Source organism: Maniola jurtina, chromosome 20, assembly GCF_905333055.1.
Source record: "Maniola jurtina chromosome 20, ilManJurt1.1, whole genome shotgun sequence".
NCBI lineage: Eukaryota > Metazoa > Arthropoda > Insecta > Lepidoptera > Nymphalidae > Maniola > Maniola jurtina.
This window is the reverse complement of record NC_060048.1, coordinates 9,168,714-9,190,266: the sequence shown is the minus strand read 5'-3', so window position 1 is coordinate 9,190,266 and position 21,553 is coordinate 9,168,714. Positions and strand designations below refer to the sequence as shown.

The 21,553-nt window shown below is 37.2% G+C and overlaps 3 protein-coding genes across 3 annotated transcripts; 1 reads left to right on the top strand and 2 right to left on the bottom strand.

Moving 5' to 3' along the window:
* Positions 1-95: 95 nt before the first annotated feature.
* LOC123875405 (MAGE-like protein 2) lies at positions 96-3,661 on the bottom strand. Its single transcript, XM_045921216.1, has 2 exons — positions 3,586-3,661; positions 96-880 (listed from the first exon to the last, which is right to left on the bottom strand). The coding sequence occupies exon 2, from the start codon at positions 876-878 to the stop codon at positions 213-215; it is 666 nt and encodes a 221-aa protein (XP_045777172.1). The 5' UTR covers positions 879-880; positions 3,586-3,661; the 3' UTR covers positions 96-212.
* A 3,405-nt stretch (positions 3,662-7,066) lies between these two features.
* On the top strand, positions 7,067-12,228 carry LOC123875854 (magnetosome-associated protein MamJ-like). Its single transcript, XM_045921903.1, has 3 exons — positions 7,067-7,233; positions 7,824-8,705; positions 11,439-12,228. Exons 2-3 carry the CDS (start codon positions 7,824-7,826, stop codon positions 12,096-12,098), a joined length of 1,542 nt encoding a protein of 513 aa, XP_045777859.1. The 5' UTR covers positions 7,067-7,233; the 3' UTR covers positions 12,099-12,228.
* A 3,299-nt stretch (positions 12,229-15,527) lies between these two features.
* On the bottom strand, positions 15,528-18,696 carry LOC123875853. The gene is made up of 5 exons (XM_045921902.1): positions 18,624-18,696; positions 17,977-18,534; positions 17,799-17,910; positions 17,167-17,228; positions 15,528-16,154 (listed from the first exon to the last, which is right to left on the bottom strand). Exons 2-5 carry the CDS (start codon positions 18,526-18,528, stop codon positions 15,528-15,530), a joined length of 1,353 nt encoding a protein of 450 aa, XP_045777858.1. The 5' UTR covers positions 18,529-18,534; positions 18,624-18,696.
* Positions 18,697-21,553: the final 2,857 nt, after the last annotated feature.

Sequence of the window (21,553 nt, the reverse complement as noted above, 5' to 3'; positions counted from 1 at the left end):
ATGACTGTTTTCGTATTCACAATGGCTAAAGGATAACTTGAGTGGACAGGAAGGAACAAAAAGGAAGCAATTAAGTACTTTGAGATTTCTTTAATAGAAAAATTTATTTGAGGTGTTGAATTTTTAGTTACATAAAGTTCTCATTGATCTTCTGCCCCATCGTCGAGTTCGTAGTTAACAGTCCTGGATATTCCTTAACTAGTATTTGATGTTTAGTTAAGTTCATCGGGGAGGGTGATGACGGGTGCGACCTCGATGGGAGCGATGATGACGGGCTCAGGGACCTCGGGCTCCTCGACGACAATCACTGGGGTAGGGTCGATCTCGGGGAGCTCGATGGGAGCTACGATCACTGGTTCAGGGACCTCGGGTTTGTCAACAACAATGACTGGGGTAGGCTCGATCTCGGGCTTGTCAACAACGATGACTGGAGTTGGGTTGATTTCGGGTTGCTCGACAACAACTGGGTTACCGGATATGGAACCAGAGTTGACATTGACGATAACCTGAACGAGAGGGGAGCTGTATACGGGAACGGCTTCTTCAACAATAGCTGGCCCAACGTGGATGGGAGATTCCTCTTCAACAATAGCTGGCCCAACGTGGATTGGAGATTCCTCTTCAACAATAGCTGGCCCAACGTGGATGGGAGATTCCTCTTCAACTAAAGCTGGCCCAACGTGAACGGGGGATTCCTCTTCAACTAAAGCTGGACCAACGTGAACGGGGGATTCCTCTTCAACTAGAGCTGGCCCAACGTGAATGGGGGAGTTGCCAAAGTCGATCGGGGCGGGTCCGGCGCCTCCGGGGGTGATGAAGCGAGCCGGGCCGGCGACGGCCACAGCTACTACGGCGGCAGCGATCAATAGGAATTTCATATCTGAAAAAAATAATGATGAGCATTTTAAATTTAAATTTGGACGTAGATATTTTCTGACATGATCTCTTGACTTCATCAGCTATATTAACCGTTCCATTTTATTATCCATTCATCGCCGGCTTACTACTGAGCACGAGTCTCCTCTCAGGATGAGAATAGTCATAAATTACCACGCTCGCCAAGTGCAGATTAGCAGACTTCACACAACTTTGAAAACATTATGGAGAACTCTTCGATATGCAGGTTTCCTCACAATGCAATGTTTGCCTTCATCGTTAAAGCAAAATACGTAATTCCAAAAAAGTTAGAGGTGCGAGCCTGGGATCGAACTCCAGCCCTCCTCGACGAAAAGGCCGACATCTTAACCACCAGGCTATATTACCGCTTTCTTATAGGTCAACCATCCAATCCAGTTATAAAAATTGAATAAGAAAATGGAAAATCTACGTCATCGCTTCAATTGTTGGACATAGTTCCCTTGCAGGGATCGCTATAGAACACGAACTTGAAAAATTGAAACTCGTTTGAGAATGAGATCTCTCGACGTTGTTTTCCGGTGCGGGTTCATCACTTCGACACCTTCCTAATGCTATAGCTAAGTCAATTCACATAAAACAGAAAATTATTAATTCTGATAATAAAATCAAAGCAGCTTGGGATATCATCACAGATGAAACTGGGAAACGTAAAGTGGAAAATAATAAATTGGAACTTAAAATTAACAACCATATTACTGACTCCGACTTAGAAATAGCAAACGTATTTGAGGACTTTTTTCGAAACATTCCAGTTACCACTACCAGTTCCCTTAACTCGTCGCCAACGGAAGCCTACACTCTTCTAAGGAGCAATGTTTCTGAGTGCAGTGTATTATTTAAATTTGAACACGTTACCCCATATGATATTGTTAAAGTATTCAAATCGCTACAGTACAAAAAAACCGGAGACCTATGGGGAATTTCAGTAAAAGTAATCAGCAATATTATTGATATTGTTGCTCCATATCTTGCTCTAATCTTTAATGAGTCCGTAGATTCAGGATCCTTTCCAGATCTTATGAAATACAGTAAATTAATTCCTCTTTTTAAATCGGGTAGTAAAACTGACCCAAATAATTACAGGCCAATTTCAATTTTACCGACTTTTAGCAAGATATTTGAAAAAATTATGCTCAACCAACTGCTCCAGCACTTTAATCTGAATAAATTACTTCATTCGGAGCAGTATGGTTTTACTAAAGGTCGATCAACAATCGATGCAGGCGCAATGCTTTTAAAGCATATATTCGATGCATGGGAGAACTCACAGAATGCTATTGGAATTTTCTGTGATTTGTCTAAAGCATTCGATTGCGTTTCGCATGAGACTCTCTTGGCTAAATTGAACCACTATGGAATCAAAGACTCTGCGCTTAGTCTCATTGCGTCCTACCTCAGTGATCGTATACAAACTGTATGTGTAAATGATGTGAAGTCATCCGGATCAGCCTCACTAATGGGTGTTCCACAAGGCTCTATCTTAGGTCCCTTCATGTTTTTGGTATATATAAACGATTTACCATACTTCGTCCAAAATGATTGCGATATTGTACTATTTGCTGATGATACGTCTTTGATTTTTAAAGTCGATAGAAATTATAATAATTTTGACGATGTAAATAGAACCATATCGCAGGTTACTCATTGGTTTACTGTTAATAATTTGCTTTTAAATGCAAAGAAAACTAAGTGTGTCGAATTCGCATTGCCCAATACTAAGACGGCAAATGATTTTAATTTAATGGTAAATAATGATATGTTGAAAGTAGAAGAAACTACCGTGTTCCTAGGGATAACTTTAGATGCAAAGCTTCAATGGAACGCCCATATATCAACACTTGCTGGTAAACTCAGCTCTGCTGCTTACGCTGTTAGAAGGATTCGACAGATAACTGATGTGGAAACTGCAAAAATTGTATATTTTGCCTATTTTCACAGTATTATGTCTTACGGAATCTTACTATGGGGTAAAGCGGCAGATATTGGAAAAATTTTCGTATTACAAAAAAGGGCAATACGCGCAATCTATAATTTAAAACCGCGCGATTCCCTACGAGAGAAATTTAAGGAAATAGGTATTCTTACAGTAGCTTCTCAATATATTTACGCTAATATAATTTTTGTACGACAAAACATTCATAGTTACAAAAAAATCGGTGATTTCCACGACCGGCAAACTAGAAACCGTAATAGGCTCGCATATCCTACGCTCCGCCTCAGGAAAGTGGGAAAATCGTTTGTGGGAATGAGTGTAATATTTTATAATAAAATTCCACAATCAATTTTAGACTTGCCTTTACACAAGTTTAAAAAATCTATTAAAAGTATGCTCCTGGAAAAAGCTTATTATACAATCGAAGATTATGTAAATGACAAAAAAGCTTGGATTTGATTCGCTCCAGCAATGTACGGCGCTGCAATTGCTTGTATACAGTATGGCATATTATTGTAAATTGTACATTTGAAAAGAGCAACCGCCGAGTTTCTTGCTGGTTCTTCTCGGTAGGAATAGCATTCCGAACCAGTGGTAGATTATTTTGACGATTCAAAAGCACTTGTAAAAGTTTAATTGAATAAAAATAATTTGAATTTGAATTTGAATTTATGGCAAAGGAATCTTTAAGCTTAGTGAAATAACATTAAATTTATTACTTAGGTTTTACTTACTTGGTTCTTTTCGCGTTGTTACTAAGACTGTGATAGAACTACCAATTTCTCTGCATTATATACATTTATTTTATCTTCATTGGTCATTGTAAAAATTATCTATTTTTTTATATACGTAGGTATCTTATTATTTGTTTATCTGTACCTATCTCCACTAGCTACCTAATCGAAAAAGAAGTTAAGTTTATGGTAGTCCTATACCGTATAGTATAGTAGTATGGTATGGATGGTATGAGCTATATGGGTGGTTGTGTATGGTACCCTCTAGTGGTGGTAAGTAGCTGGCAAGAAACTTGATATCCTCAACAAAGTCTAACAGCACTTCACGTCGAACCAGCTTCTTACCTTGTACCAAGCTCTAATTCGATCGTGCATCGAGTACGGTAGCAAGTTTATATTCTACAAGATATAAAATATTTTTTCATCTCACTCGCTCGGAAAAACTTTATAATTTATTGTCGTACGAAATCAGCGTGGGCAAGTCCATTTTATCCGATACCGTGGAAAGTACCTACTTACATAATAGGGGTTAAAGTATGAAATTGCCGTTTTATTGTAATAGGTACTTCGAATTGACATAGAACCTTCATGGTTTGAGATTTTTGAGTGAAACTTTTTTCATACGGTACCTATGTAGTTCTTCTTTTAAAAAATGTGCAACATTCGATTATCAACTTTCAGTTGTTTTTTTTATTCAGCTTAGACAATATTACTTCGAAAATTCGTGTGATTTTTGAATACGAGTTCCGACGCGGAACTAGCGCGGCAGAAACAGCTCGCAATATTAATGTTGCGTTTGGAGAGGGGACTGCTAATGAACGCACTGTGCGATTTTGGTTTAAACGCTCTCGTGATGGAAACTTCGATTTGAAGAATTATTGAATATTTGAAAATCGAGCGTGACGAACTGCGGTCTATAGTTAAGTTACTTACCTGACTTTTTTCATTCTTTTAAAAATACCACAGAATGAAAAGTTCAGAAACGCGGTTCGTCCTTATATTCTTTACTACCATTGGATCATAATATCTATAAATACCTATACCTACTCCCTTTCAGCTTTATTGTAAGTATAATAAAGTTCGTTGAATCGCTACGCTATCTACCCCTAGGTATCCTACAGCTACGCTCAGGATTCTATTTTTGAACCACTTGCTTCCTCACGGTTCAACCTTAGAATCCCTCGCTGACTTGAAATTCAATAGGTACATACTCTCGCGCTAAAATAACAACTATTACCAAAGCACTCTATAGATCTCAGCCTGAGTCATTAAGCTTCTTATAATTTACATTACAATGCCTTGTGATTTTGCAGTTGCAACGACTTTCACAAAATATGTACCTAGCTACTTACTGTCTTATCGTTAGACTGTATTCTTATCATGGTCATAAATTTATATGCTATTGTCTGATCTTCGGATTGCAGAGGTCAGACGGCTATCGTTCCGATTTAATCACAGTAGGTAGGTATTCTGTAAAGTGCTCATTAAGTAGGTACCAATAACACCTCATTACAATAAATAAATTAGCGATGTGTTCTTTAATCTTTCTTAAGGATACCTACTTACCCACTTACTTATCTACTCCTGAAGTATTCAATGGGATGACAAGGTATTCGGAAGGCTGCTGATACTACATTTTTATGGGACCCATCTTTGACTTTGTTCAGACGTTAAATATAGGCTATAGATCTCAGCCTAAGCATACCGCAGCTTTGATTTTGTACCTACGATGATCATTAGTCATGAATAGATATATGTATAATTTAGAATACCTTACTCAGCTACCTATGTAAAATTATGTTCTGAATTCTGTTTGTTTTGCTCAACGCAAATTCACACCATGACAGTCAGTCTTAAAGGGACAGCTAATTTCTATCTTCAAAATTACGCAAGAGATTATTTATTAGTGTGTAGGTACGCAAACACAGATAGGTACACTCTCTATTTCCGCCTTCATAGTTCGATGGGACGGCAATTTAACACGATCGGAGAAAGATGAGGCACAGGACCAAGTATGTACTAACCAACTGCTCCGAATGCTCCCTAAAATAAGAGCGTATCACATCATCAATAATAATTGGTATTCCATTAAGTACCAGACTGCTACTGAGCACTTCTTGAAAGAAAACCCCAATATTTAGATAACCATTTTGGCTCTACTCGAGACTCGAACCTCGTGGTATAGCCACTATAGACCAAGAAGTTCCATTATCATTATCTAATTTTCCGATTCGACGTAGGTAGATTGGTATATGATAAGTTAAAAACTTAATAAGTTCTAATAAATTACTTAACAACATCAATATATTGATTGCTTAGTTTATTGGTGCTTAACAGAAGTTATCCGTTGATTTACAACTTGATAATTAAGTACATCTGATTGTTTATCAACATTATCATATATCGCTCTTTATTATCTTTTTCGATGAATGTTGGAGTTGGAGCAAGCGTTAATTTGCGAAATCCATGAATTCCATGATGCACATGGAACAAGCTATAATCCGTCAAAACATAGGCAGGTACTTGTTGTCTCTTATGTTTACTTTTTCGTAAGTTTTAAAATGATGAAGACCAAGGCCAAGTAGAAATTACTGGAGATCGGTGCAAAATTATCTAAGATGCAAAATTATATACCTCGTACAACAGCACCTGATCGCTGACTGACCTATAATAATATGGCAAGGTGCTTTTGCTGGGTCTACAAACTTGAGATTTCCTATACAGAGCTCCACTAAGAAGACCTAGGTTTGAATTTTTAGAAATTCCACCCAAGGTATTATTATGTACCTATTCTGAGACCCAAGCGAACGGGCGGGTTAGCTTCATATGTAGTTAAGTATAAAAAATATACTACAAGTCGAAGTTAGTCGTGAATCGTCATTTGTAAAAAAACTATAGTAACTAAGTACACTGTGGTACACGGTGAGTTGAGGTACTACCAAAATACTAATAATGTTTAGTCTTTTACCATACAATATGATTGGGTTACATTTGTTTTCACATAAAGCTAAGCGTTAACTAAGTATCCTCCTCTCTCTGCATCCTATTCTTTATTATTCATTGTTGAAGTCGTAACCCTTTTTATTAATCAAATAAGTTCAAATTTGTCTAAGAGGTCAATTTTTCGATTCTTAGGTCCAACAGTGCCTGACAGAGGCACCCAGCTTACCTTTATTATTACCTAAAACCTACTCGCATAATCAATCTATCCATTGATTCAAACAAAAAATGGGATAAAAATCCATAGTTTCTGAGATTAGCGCGTACAAACTGATAAACTCGGAGAAGGATATTGTGCAGTAATTTTTCCGAACCAGTGAAGATACATGTGAAGATTCAAAAGTACCTAGGTACTTGTAAAAGTTTAATTGAACAAAAATATTTCTATTTATATTAAAATTAAAAAAATATTATGATATAGATAATCTGATATGTAATACATATCAGTGAATGCGGTATTAATTGAATGTTTGAAAAACTTCTTAACTAGTGACTGTTTTCGGGCTTTGCCAATTTAATCATAAGGCTGTAAATTAAAACCTAAATCTTGGCTAAACAATTTATCTTTTTGTGTGATAATGATGCGATATATAAATCCTACAAATGTATCTCAATAGCAGTGTTTCTGGGAACTAGCTCAACAAGAACGTAAGTTGTGTGAAAATATTATAATATCCTTAAAATTAAGCAGACAGGTCTCAGGTACTGTACGCTAATTACTAGAAGAGAATTTTTTGCAGAAACTTGGTTTATAAAATATCACATCAGCGGGGCTATAAACCCGCCCAATTCGCTAACTTAGTGTTTATCACCAAATGAAAGCCATCAAACTCATTTGATATTGGATGAGTCTACATTTCTACTTCTGCTTCTGATTAAAAATTAATGTTAAATGGCCTTGATGGCTTTCATTCAGTAATTATGATCACTGAGCGAATAACCCTAAAACCCAGGGAAAAGTTGAAGATGTATAAACCTTCTTCATAAAAGGCTCAAAATCATAATGAAACCCGCATAAAAGAAGAAGAAGTAAAGAGATCAGATATTTTTAGCTGTACAGACACCTATGGATATCGAACTTGTTTTGTTCTAAATCGATAATAAAGCTTCTTCCTATAAAACTTTTCCAAATGTAATGTTGTACAGAATTCTTCTTTAGGTACAATTTTATAAGTAGGCACCTACCTATAGACATTTTTATCTATTCGTAGCTAATATATTTTATCTTTGTTTTGCAGATGAAAATCATTCTAGTACTCGCGGCTTTTGCCGCTGTTGCCACGGCTGCTCCGGCAGTTGAGTCCGACCGCATGTTGCTCGACCTTATTAAAGCTATTATTAACAAATTCAGCAGTTCTCCCATCTCTGTTGGTCCGGCTATAATTGAAGGAAGCCCAATCTCTGTTGGCCCCGCTATTATAGATGACCCTATCTCTGTTGGTCCCATCATCGTTGAAGAACCAAGCCCAATCCAAGTTGGACCTGCTATAGTTGAAGAACAAAGCCCAATCCACGTTGGCCCCGCCATCGTTGAAGAAGAAAGTCCAATCTCTGTTGGACCCGCCATCATAGATGAACCGACTGTCGTTGGTCCCATCATTGTTGAAGAAGAAAGCCCCATTTCTATTGGACCTGCAATCATTGAAGAACAAAGTCCAATTCAGGTTGGCCCTGCCATTATCGAAGAACAAAGTCCAATTCAAGTTGGCCCTGCCATCATCGAAAGCCCGATCTCTGTTGGACCAGCCATCGTTGAAGAAGAAAGCCCAATCTCCGTTGGACCCGCCATTGTTGAAGAAGAAAGCCCAATCTCCGTTGGACCCGCCATCGTTGAAGAAGAAAGCCCAATCTCTGTTGGACCCGCCATCGTTGATGACGACTTCCCTGGTGTTATAACTCTCCCAGCCATTCCTGATGTTGAGGACAGTGATGACACTCCCATCACTATCAACGTCCCCGGTGGTCCCACTATCAATATTGTTATCAACGTAAATTCTGCTCAAGAACACGAAGAAATCGAGCCCACTCCTATTATTGTTGTCGATGAATTGGAACCAGAACCCACACCTGTGATCGTAGTAGATGACTTGGAAGCCAGCGCTCATGACTTCTTACCTAACCAAGATTTATACTACTAAATACAAAATTGGCGCAGTACTTGTCTCCAAGGTTTATCATTCAACTGGGGCACAAGCTACCAACACAACCTATTGATATTCCAACGTTTTTTTAACAAAATAAAATATTTGTAATAGTTTTACTTTTTTGGTATTATTTGATCCCAGCTTAGCTTAATCAAGTGATAAGATGGATGCTGTACGTTTGGTACCCGGTATGCATCAGATTTTTACCACATGCCCATTCTTGTGGATTTTCAATGAAATCAAAAAAATAGAGCACTGAAGTGAATCTATACTAATCTATACTCTATACTAATAAAAAAAAAGTAATTTCGAGATAACTACCTCATATTACGCTCATATGGTTATTTGAACGGTACCATGACTAAATCACACATTTTTAAAATTTTTGTCTGTCTGTCTGTCTGTCTGTTTGAACGGGCTAAACCGATTTTAACGGGATTTTCACAGACAAGTAGAGGATTGACCAGGGAGTAACATAGGCTACTTTTTTAACCGACTTTCAAAAAGGGAGGTGTTTGTCTACCGGGCTATTACAGATAGGCTATTTTGTTCTGGGAAATCTAGTTCCCACGGGAATTTTAGAAACCTAAACCCACGCGGGCAAGCTGCGGGCATATCAGCTAATAATTTTATAAAGACAAAAGCTTATAAGTATTTATGGATTAATAAGTAGGTATAAGTTACATTTTGTGATGCAACTCTTCTTATACGAATCAGTTTAATCGAACTGGTGCGATGGTAGAGTCTTGACATTTCATAGGATGAGCACGAGTTGTGGTCTCATAAAATAAATACTTTTGCATTGAATACCTATCGACACAGAATATTTACTAGTACTATTCAAATCTATCAAAAGCAATATTGCCTGTAATGGGGCATTTGATTGTGTCTATTCCTTGTGAATAACTGGCTTATTTATAAGTAGGTATCTAAGTACTAGCAGCAGCTAGTAGTGTCAATTCCATGGAACCATGATAGTTGAAGTTTTTTAGTTATTCTAATCATCATCCACTATCAGCCCGTTTGCGTTCACGCAAAACACATAATATGGTCAGACGTTGCAACTTGCAAGGCAATATTTCGGGAACTCTTTGATTTTCTGGATTTGAGGAACGCTAAATCGCTTGGTGTGCCACCAAGCGATTGCCAAGTGCTAAGTGGTGGTGCCACTACCAAGGCTTCGTACTTCGAACCAAAGTCTTCTCCAGTGAATATTGTCGAGAGCTTTGACGAAATCCTTCCTCCAATAGTGATGAGACTTTCGTGTCTGAATTAGATTACAAAATATAATATTAGTCGATCGTCCTGCCCGTGAGGTATTAACTTTCACCACCACAGCGGAAACTATAAAAAAGCGCAAGAATATGATAATTTATACACATCATGTAATTTTGTGTATACAATTTTACTAGAATAAAATAATGTATGTTTAATGTTTATTCATTCGTATCATTTTCTCGTGTGGATGTTGTATCTCATTTCTCAAACATGTCTCAAACTGTAGATTTTCATCAAAGTAGGAGTAGTTGTTTGACCTTATTCCACTCTCCATTTTCTACAACCGTATCGCACGCCACCGAAAGTAATAATTTCACCCTTACCACATAGGTGCCTGGTTACTTCGACCACCCGTTAAGTGAAAACTGTGCCAGTTCAACATCCGATCACACACACACACACGCACACACACACACACACATCCACATCCGACACAGTCGCATCCGATACCCGATATCCTGAGATCCCTGACGCTGGGTTTTTAGTGGGTATCCTGTGGGAATGCCAATCAGTCCCACATACCCTCTTTTTAAGGGATGTGTAAGTCCATTTTTCCCAGTAAAAAAGAGATATCTGAAAAAAAAAACTGTTAATATCTCAGGTAAGTACTATGCAGATTGTTATTTGACAAAGAGATAATATAAATGGAAATAAAGAATTTAGTTGAGACTTGTAAATACCTACAGACCTACCTAGGCATAGAGTAGGTTCTACTTTAATGTTATATTATTTTATATCTAGTAGGCATGTAGAAAGTAATAAATTAATAAAATTTCCGGAAGAATTGGTTATCCAAGGTAGGTGGTTACGTTCATTTGTTTATATTATTTTTAGGGCTCTATATTGTATCCATAAATCTAGGCTGTAAAAATCTATAGATATAGAAAGATAATCTTTTATATATAAATCAGATAAAAAACTTTACACTCACAGTGTTTGCAAAAGAATCAACTAAAACGTAAGTTGTATTTTAATAACACACCTCTAATTTTTCGGAATTATGTGCCCTTTATGTAATTAAATATCCCTTGCTTTAACGGTTAAGAAAAATATCATGAGGATTTGAGGAAACCTGTTTGCCCGAAAGTTCTCCTTAATGTTTTCAAAGGTGTTTGAAAGTCTGCCAAGTTGTACTTGGCCAGCGTGGCGGACTATAGCCTAAACTCTTCTCATTCAGAGAGGAGACCTGTAAACAGTCCCGCCACAGGCCGGCGATGGCGTGATCATGATGAAGTAGGTACCAAATAGTGATGTTGGCTAGTAAGCATAAATCTCTAATGTGGAATTTCGCTAGATTTAGCCTTAAGCTAGATGTTACGCGCTAGCTAGCAAAGTAGAAAAGGTAGATTTATAATATAACTTTTCATTATACCCGCATCACCATATTAACTATATAATTTGTATTCATAAGTACTTTTTATGTAATTTCAGATGAAATTCCTCGTAGTCTTCGCTTTGGTTGCGGCAGTGGGCACAGCTCTGCCCGTGGATCCCCAGAATGAACGTTTCGCTGGCATCATCGGAGCAATCATTGCTGCATTGAAACCCCGTCCACCAATCTCTGTTGGACCCGCGATCATTGAAGAACAAAGCCCAATTCACGTTGGTCCCGCTATCGTTGATGAAGAAAGCCCAATTCACGTTGGCCCTGCCATCGTCGAAGAGGAAAGCCCGATCTCCGTTGGACCCGCCATCGTCGAAGAAGAAAGCCCAATCTCCGTTGGCCCCGCCATCGTTGAGGAAGCTAAGCCCAATCCCATCTTCCCCTTCCCAATCGACCTGAAATCCCCACTCGTCCAAGTTGTCGTGAACGTTAACTCTGGATCTCCAGCCGCCGCTGCACCAGTAGAGGAATCTGAAATCGACCCAACTCCAGTTATCGTTGTTGACAAGCCCGAGATCGAGCCTACCCCAGTCATTGTTGTTGACAAACCCGAGGTCCCTGAACCAGTGATCGTAGCTCCCATCGAGCTCCCCGAGATCGACCCTAGCCCAGTGATTGTCGTCGAGGAGCCCGAGGTTCCTGAGCCCGTCATCATCGCTCCCATCGAGGTCGCACCCGTCATCACCCTCCCCGACGAACTTAACTAAAATATCCAACGCTAGATATAAGCAACTTACATACATAGGTAAAAGTTACCTATTCAGTGCTTACATACATGAGTGGCTGAAACATAATTAACTAGTGCAACAGAACATAATTAGGAGATTTGTACTATAAGCCCACCCCAGTCAAATAAATTTTATACTAAAACAATCAATCTGAATATTTTATTACCTAGTTTTAAATCTTCCCTAGATCATCAGTCAACGTAGGTACGCCTAATAGTAAGCGAACTTACAGCCTAGGCTCTAGACCAATTAGTGGAGTAAACGAAGCATTTTCGTCGGAAGTCCTCAGAAACAGCTCCGATTTTGATGATTTTTTTTTAAATTCTTGTTTTTTATACATTATTTAAAATCAGAAACGTTTTGAAGCGGGGAAATAATTTTTTTATCCATATGTGCGATATTTATACACGAAGTCCAGAAAAACGCTACCTTCTCTTTGAGAAGTTGTAGAGGAGGTCAAATGCTACAAATGACCCCTAAGTATTTATGGGCAAAAACCGCCCGTTTTTGAGTTATTGATCGTTTTCAGAAAAATACGTATTTGTTTCTTTTAAAATTCATTAAAAAAAAAGTAAGGCATATTGCCGACTTTTTATTTAATTTCTAAGTACTAGACATCTCAATTAATAATTGTAAATACTAAAATAAAAATAATCTTTTTAGGTTCCCCGGTTAGGGATCCAAGACTGTACCAGTTTCGTAATTTCTATTGGCTTACTTTGCCAAAAATGCTATTTTTTTTTAAAGTTACAGAAATTTTTGGCCTGAAAATTATTTGCAAAGCTTCTACACATTCTCAGCTATCTAATGATGTATAAAACTTTAAAATAAGTTGAAAATTAGCTAAAAAAACGATAAAATAATAGCACAAGGGAGAAATGTCTTAACGCTTAAATTTTGAACAAATCGTTCCTATCGATCAATTGAGCTATCCCGTGGCCGATTTTATGATCAGACTTGACCTGATCACATATTCACAGTAAACTGTTACCTCTTTCTAAGAAGTAGAGACTACCTCTAAACAAAGAAAAAACTATTTGTTTAAAATTTAAGCGTTCAGAAATTTCTTCCTTGTGCTATTATTTTATCGTTTTTTTTAGCAAATTTTCAACTTATTTTAAAGTTTTGTACATCATTAGATAGCTGAGAATATGTAGAAGCTTTGCAAATAATTTGCAGGCCAAAAATTTTTGTAACTTTAAAAAAAAATTGCATTTTTGGCAAAGTAACCCATAAGAAATTATGAAACTGGTACAGTCTTGGATCCCTAACCGGAGAACCTACAAAGATTATTTTTATTTTAGTATTCACAATTATTAATTGAGATATCTAGTACTTAGAAATTAAATAAAAAGTCGGCAATATGCCTTACTTTTTTTTTAATGAATTTTAAAAGAAACAAATACGTGTTTTTCTGAAAACGATCAATAACTCAAAAACGGGCGGTTTTTGCCCATAAGTGTTTAGGGGTCATTTGTAGCATTTGACCTCCTCTACAACTTCTCAAAGAGAAGGTAGCGTTTTTCTGGACTTCGTGTATAAATATCGCAAATATGGATAAAAAAATACTAAAAATTATTTCCCCGCTTCAAAACGTTTCTGATTTTAAATAATGTATAAAAAACAAGAATTTAAAAAAAAAATCATCAAAATCGGAGCTGTTTCTGAGGACTTCCTAAGATTGGCTATTTTACGGCTTTATTTACTCCACTAAATATTTACTTTTGAAAGTATTGAACCGATATTGAAGGTGTGAAGGTAGACAGGTACTCGTATCTAGTTAAGATATAAGTATTAGCTTAAAGTCAAAGCAGTGTCAGAATAACAAGCGGTTTTACCGATTTTTGGGACAAATACCCATTATGATTGAAAATATGACAATCACGATAGCGCTATTACGTGTAGTAGGACAGAAAATTCAGATACTAAAAAGTTGGCTTCAGCAATTACGTGCAGAAAGCTGAGAAAGTGAAGGACTCAACTCGGGTAAATTTCTGTTGACCAGACCATGTTCCATTTGAGGCTGCAGATGATGATGAAGAGGAGGAAATGTCGAAGAAAAAGAGTACGACTCTATAAGTGTCAGTATATTGGATATGGATACATTATATTTTGGTAACGCTTGGAAACGGAGTAATGACCCCACCCCACCACTGAAACCACTTTCTTTTGTATCTTTATTAATGCTATTATCATTAATTTTGTCTTGATTAAACTTTTCATAATTCTTTTATGACATTATATCGTCGTACTTTTGAGTTTTATCGTTTTTATGATACATTTTAAAAACGGTTTTATAATGGAAAATAAACAAAACAATAAATACAATTTTTCCGTATTTCGTTACGCGTTTCTCAGTTACGTAGGTACAATAAAAGTAGGTACTATATCGGTGATAAAATTGCAGAGGCTAGTAGGTACTTTTTAGTGTTTAAACCATCGTGAGGGAAATTTCATTATAAGTAACTAAGTACCTATTGATTGTTACGTCTATACTCACGTATGCAGTCGACGTAAGCCCGACTAGTAGGAATGTTTTGTAAGAACTTGTAGCTCCCTTCGAATAGAGCCGTTTACTATGTAACATAACGTGATTTCTGTAACGAAGATGTTATATTAAGTCTGATAATGAGGTTAAGTGTCATGAGCGTCAGCAAAAATCTACTAACCACTGGCTTCTTATGAAAACGGATCTATCAAATGATGCAACTTCGTCTAAAACTCTAAGTCGGCAAAAATGTAACCGTCACCTAAAAGGTTTTCTAATGGTGAATAGTGAATACCTACTTACTGTGTAAGCCGTAGAATTATATGATAACAAGTTGTTCTTCCTAAATTAAACATCTTTAATAATGTTACTAACATTGTCATAAAAATGTCTCACAATAACCAAATAACAGTCGTTTGGCTAACCATGGGAAGCTGGGACGGGCTCGTTATTGCTCTAAAGTAGGTATATTTAAGGAGATGTGAAGTTCAGAAGGTCGCTTCTGTCACTAGGCCATCAATCAGCAAAGTTTATATGATTTGTAGCTTTCATGCATTTTGTGACTATTTAAAGGACTGGTTGTTTAAGTAAGTTCGGGCTACATCAAAGCTGAAGCTATTCCCATAGATAAGCGCTTGCGTATGCCTATATGGGGAGCTAGGAAGTCCAACATTTTAAAAGTACTAGGTAGTCTTTGAGTCAAAACCGCAACGCGCCGCGAGCTGACTCCATTTGAAAAAGGACTCCGGGGTGGGTTCGATAGGTACTTGTAGCAAAGAGACACTAGACTACACCAAAATGGTATGTTACAACAGAAAATAATTTTCCGTTAAGTAGGTAGGCAATTGAAAAAAAGTTGTCGTGTAAATACTTTATTTATTCATATTAATTGTTACATTAAGTTGCATAGCTATTGGTCTTTAGTTGAGGATGATGCCAGGGAAAGTCCCTGCAGGGATTGTTTCGATGGGAGCAACGATCACAGGCGTAGGCACCTCAACTGGCTCTTCGGGGATGATCACTGGAGCCACGATAATTTCTTCGGGAACCTCGGGCATGTCAACTGCAACCACATCTTCAACCTCGGGCTTGTCAACAACGATGGTCTGTTCTGGTTGCTCTACAACAACAGCGTTGCCAGGAACGTTGGCGTTAACATTGACGATGACTTGTACAAGGGGAGGGCGATAGTTGGCAGGCTCAGAGACGATGGACTCATCGATGATTGCGGGGCTGGTGTCGATGGGTGTAAGTTCTTCGTTCTGTCCAGGTTCGACAATGATCGACTCATCGATGATTGCGGGCCCAACGTCAATGGGAACAATTTCATTCTCTTCGACATTGACTGGCTTGTTGATGCCGAGGATCTCAAGGAGCATCTGTTCAAGGGCAGCAGCAGTTGCAGGGTCCGTGCTTGGATGGTAGATGGAATCGATGATCTCCTGGATCTCAGCTACATCCATACCAGTTACGGTGGGCGGAACCACGAAGGCCGAAGCCGCGGCGACGCATAGAGCGAAAACAACGAAGTATTTCATTTTGAGGATCTAGAAAGACATAAATAAAAATCATTCACAATTAAACTAAATGCAAAATTTTAAGATAAGAAGAAGGTATGTATATTCGAACTCATACGCAGGTTTAACAGAACGGAACATAACAGTAATTATAATTATTTAAAATGCAACTTACTTGCAGGCTTCTGAAAAATTTCCGTGTTCATAATTTTTCATAACGTTTTATATAAAAATATTATCTTTTTTTGCTTAATCTTCCGATAGTATTTATGGTTTTATTTGAAATCATTACACTTTTTATAGCTTTTTTTTTACACTTAATTGAATAAATTGTTGGTTCAATAAAAGTTGCATAGTCACAGATGCATGGATTCTTCAGACCAGTCTTTTATTATTCATACACTTTAAACCATTTAATAATTGTATTTAATTGACTCTATATTTTAAAGTGATCCCTCTGATCCCATGAAAGCAGGAGTTTAGGAAACCGTAAAAGGGAGAACCAGCGTTCAAAGCAAATTCTACTTTTACCTCCGTGAGATAATAGGCTATTCCTCGTTCAGACGATAAAGCTATTGACACAGCCGTAGCTAGGGGGTGGCATTGTGGGGCAATGCCCTACCCTACGTAGGTACCGAACCTCACCAAAACCTCACCGAAAACGCGCCTAGCCCTTGTTGCCGAAAGACTTGTCCTAATTCCTGCTTAACTGACTGATCCATAATACACACTACACAGCCTTTAACCGTCTTAAAAGGCACCAACTATCAAACTTAAAATCGGCCCGTCCTAAGCAGGTCGTTAAGCATTTTTTGTGGAAAATGAGATTTTTAGTTCAATAGAATAACAAATAAAACTTTACATATTCCTGAAACAAAAAACTTACTTTTCTTAATAATTACCGAGATTTGCAAACGCATAATTCCAAAACTACCACCTAATTAGTCTTATAACGATAACGTGTTCCACTTCCGACCCTTTGCGTTGAACTATATTGGCATGCACGAAAGACAAAGACCAATCAAGGTGAGTTACCACTTACCAGCGTCATAATACGACACATCAGTTGACCCTTGGCATGGCATGCGCAGTCATGATGAAATTCTGGTTTTTTTTAAAGTATTGTAACTTTATATTATTAAAATATAAAGAAAAATGAGTAATTTACGGTCAGCTAAAATTTTGGCAATTTTATTAGATCCAGATAAAAAATTAGCCTCCAATAAATAATTGGAACCGGTAAAAGATTAACCTCCTATAAATAGTTGGAACCGGTAATTTTTTTTTTGCTGTGTAATATATTGGTTTTAAGGTTCTGTAATCGCACTTGGCCGGTTTTTTGATATTGTATCATTACTGAGGATTATCTACCATAACATGATTAAAATAGGTACAAAAATAAACATGACACATTATTAAAGATAGGTATAATTAAATTTATTATAAACGTAGCTAAGTAAACAGTAATAATTTAGTTAATACTTCTTCAAGAATCTCCAATTTGTTCGTAGATAATGTACAAGTACATATAATAAAATAAATATTTTTTTTATGCGTAGTAGGTATTTCTATTTTGTTATGTTCGAGTCAGTGGTTACTACCGTTGTGCAAACAAATTGATGTACTTCCTTAGTTCCATAGGTACCAATAAAATTAGTCTTTAGTTGAGCATGCCAGGGATGTTGATAGCAGGAATTGTTTCGATGGGAGAAACGATCACGGGCGTAGGCACCTCAACTGGCTCTTCGGGGATGATCACTGGAGCCACGATAACTTCTTCGGGAATCTCGGGCTGGTCAACTACAACCACTTCATCAATCTCGGGCTGGTCGACCACAACTACTTCATCAACCTCGGGCTGGTCAACTACAACCACTTCATCAACCTCGGGCTGGTCAACTACAACCACTTCATCAACCTCGGGCTGGTCAACAACAACCACTTCATCAACCTCGGGATTGTCAACCACAATGGTCTGTTCAGGTTGCTCTACAACAACAGCGTTGCCAGGAGCGTTGGTGTTAACATTGACGATGACTTGTACAAGGGCAGGGCGATAGTTGGCAGGCTCAGAGACGATGGACTCATCGATGATTGCCGGGTTGGTGTCGATGGGTGTAAGTTCTTCGTTCTGTCCAGGTTGGACGATGATCGATTCGTCAATGATCGCAGGGAGTTCAATGGGAACAATTTCATCCTCTTCAACGTTGACAGGCTTGTTGATGCCGAGAATCTCAAGGAGCATCTGTTCGAGAGCAGCAGCAGTTGCAGGGTCCGTGCTTGGATGGTAGATGGAGTCGATGATCTCCTGGATCTCAGCTGCATCCATACCAGTTACGGTGGGAGGAACCACGAAGGCCGAAGCCGCGGCGACGCATAGTGCGAATACAACGAACAGTTTCATTCTTATCTGAAATTTAAGCATTATTGAATAAGTATCTACTTCCGTAATACGACAAATAATTAAAATACTCGTAATACTAGGTAGTTAAATTTTACCTTACTGGTTAGTTCCTCTTGTAAAAAACAACTTGTAAAAATATAAACTCGCGAAACGTTTTTATAACGATAGGTTATCGATGATATAGAAAATTATCTGATTAATCTATTAGGTACATAGATTAATTACTTACTGTATTTTGTTTATGATTAAGTTTCTGAGAAAATTGTGATACTTAAATTTCTTCAAATAAATTCAACAAGCTTCTAAATAGAATTGTGCCTACCTAGTTACTCGTATATTTTTGTTTTCCTTGGTGTGTGTTTTTCTTTAATAATTTTGTGGTGTTCAGTAAAAGTATATTCATTCATTCAAGCTTATACCTTGGTCTATTATTATGGAGCAAGAATTACCCACTACCTATGTAACTCACAACTCACACACTCCACTCTATTCAATGTCAAAAGTTAAGACGAAGGAATTGTACCTGCATGCATACGGTTGCAGCGGTGCGGTGATAATGGTTAAGACGTCGGCCTTCTGTCGGGGTCCGGGGTTCGATCTTGGGGTTCGGCACCCGGATCTCTGACTTTTCAGATTTATATGCGTTTTATGCGATTAATGTTGACTAGACATTGCAAAACCTGCATGCCAGAGAGTTCTCCATAATGTTCTCAAAGGTGTGCGAATCAAGTCTGCAAATCCGCACTTGGTCAGCGTGGTAAACCATAGTTTAATGGATAATGGCCAAACCCCGCCACATTCTGAGAGGAAACCCGTGCTCAGTAGTTAGCCAGCGATGGCTTGATCATGATGATGACGATGATTTTATAGTTATATAGATACCTATATTGTTTACACCATCCTGAAAAGTTTTTCTATGTAAAACATTTAGATACAGATACTTATCTGATTGGTACTAATGAACAGTTTGATTGTTAATAATTAAGAAGAATGTTAATTTTTCGTTACCAATTTCAAGTAGGCATTGTAGGACATCAGGGCCTATCCTATAGGTACTTACCTTATTCGATCCATTAGAATCGAAGTCCATATAAAAATCTTCCTAATTACATAGATCTAGCATATTAAGTTATGTAATAAGATGGTAGGTAGGTATAACGTATAGTGTGTACTGTGTACCAACTAATGTATATATTTTTGAAATCTAGATATTTTTAAAATGCGGTTACTAGAAAGAAGAAAGGAAAACTGTTTATTTGGTGCCACAAAAAGATAACTAAAAATAAATAAAATTTAAAATGAGATGCGTGGTGTGGGGTACCAAAATGGACTCCGCTCAGCATTTGCTGCGCCTGTGTCGGGAACGCAGGCACAGTGCTGGTCTTCCGTGAAGCCAAAAGTTTCGGACAGTAAATAAGATAGAATAGGTTTAACTTTAAGTGAGTACAAATAATGTGGTTAAGGGGACGGTATATTCCAGGTATAATTTCAAATCTAGAGATGGCGATACACATTGTATCGGCATCTCTCTTAGACGCCCCTGAACCGGTTGCGCATCGCCACAGTGTAGATTATTATTTTCACATCGCTCCTGCATTTAATCATTACGTCACCCCACTTCAGTGTTTACGATGGAGTAAAAAGTCAAGTTATGTATAAGTTTAAAATTCAAACTTATAGTGATAAAAAATATTTATTATGAAATAATTAAAAATTTATTTAAAAAAATTAATCTGTAGGTATCATCAGAATCGATTACATTCGACTTCGCTGGGTTACTTTATTGTAATATATAACATTGCGTATCTATAAAAAATATGTGTACAAGTTAAATATTGTTTTATATACTACTAGAGGATCCCTGCGGCTTCGCCTGCGTTGATTTCGGTTTTTTTGAATCCCGTAGGAACTCTTCATTTTTCCGGGATAAAAAGTAGCCTATGTCCTTTTCCGGGATGTATCCCAAGTCTGTACCAAATTTCATTAAAATCGGTTCAGTGGTTGGGCCGTGAAAACGTAGCAGACAGACAGACACACTTTCGCATTTATAATATTAGTATGGATTTTAATGCACACTGTTGCCAAGTTACTATCATTAGTTAGTAAACAGTCACTGATAAAAAAAAACAACAATATTATAATGTACTTTTATTGTTTTGTCAACAACGAGAAATAATGAATGAGATCTATTTACAATCATGCTAATAGGTGTCTTTTTCAACCTGTATGCTTATTATAGTAGGAGATTTAACATTTCACCAACTTTCATAGAATGAGATCACACACACACAGTAACATTAAATTAAAATGGGCCTAAATAACCTTGACTTAAGGTCCTAAATTCAATTACACCGATTTTAATTTCTGGTTCTGTCTGACTGGCTATACATGAATGGATTAATTTGAGCTATAAAACAAGGCGGTTAAGGTCTATTTTACGTTAACGTTCTCATTATAAACCCCTATCTGCCAGTTTTGGTCATTACTGTGGTGACCATTACATTTGGCCTTGAAAGAAGATACTTCACATGGATAAAAGATTATAGCATGGACAAGTCCAAGTTTCTGAAATTTTCACTTATTGATAATGATAATACTGTCATTCCTAATTACTTACATTTATAGGTAAATCTTATATTTTCTATATCTTATTGCTATTATAGATGCTGAGATTATAGAAATTACACTCAACTGAAATTCAATGAAAATATAGTTAGCACGGACATTACACAAGTAACTATTTATTGCATTTCACTAATTACCGAGATCGTAAAATCCTATTTTTTCATATTATCAAAACGTTTACAGTAAAAAAATATCACACGCGCTAGGCGTGCAAAAACACCTGAAAGAGATTATATGCACCTGCAGCCATAACAGGATAACATTATAATATATTTCATGTTGTATAAAAAGCTGTTTTGTTTATAATCCTTGTTTTTGTTTATTCAATATGGTTACAGTCAAACCGGCCCGCTCGGAGCTAATAGCCATAAAAGTTAACTAATTAGGTGAAATATTCCAA

Excerpts from the sequence above, each read along its gene's own strand:
- LOC123875854 (XM_045921903.1), top strand. The coding sequence starts at position 7,824 with ATGAAAATCATTCTAGTACTCGCGGCTTTTGCCGCTGTTGCCACGGCT. Across the intron at positions 8,706-11,438 it reads CTCATGACTTCTTACCTAAC|ATGAAATTCCTCGTAGTCTT; the intron begins CAAGATTTATAC and ends ATGTAATTTCAG.
- LOC123875853 (XM_045921902.1), bottom strand. The coding sequence starts at position 18,528 with ATGAAACTGTTCGTTGTATTCGCACTATGCGTCGCCGCGGCTTCGGCC. Across the intron at positions 17,911-17,976 it reads TTGTAGTTGACCAGCCCGAG|ATTCCCGAAGAAGTTATCGT; the intron begins GTTGATGAAGTA and ends GACCAGCCCGAG. Across the intron at positions 17,229-17,798 it reads TCCTGCTATCAACATCCCTG|AATTTCATCATGACTGCGCA; the intron begins GCATGCTCAACT and ends AAAAAAAACCAG.
- LOC123875405 (XM_045921216.1), bottom strand. The coding sequence starts at position 878 with ATGAAATTCCTATTGATCGCTGCCGCCGTAGTAGCTGTGGCCGTCGCC.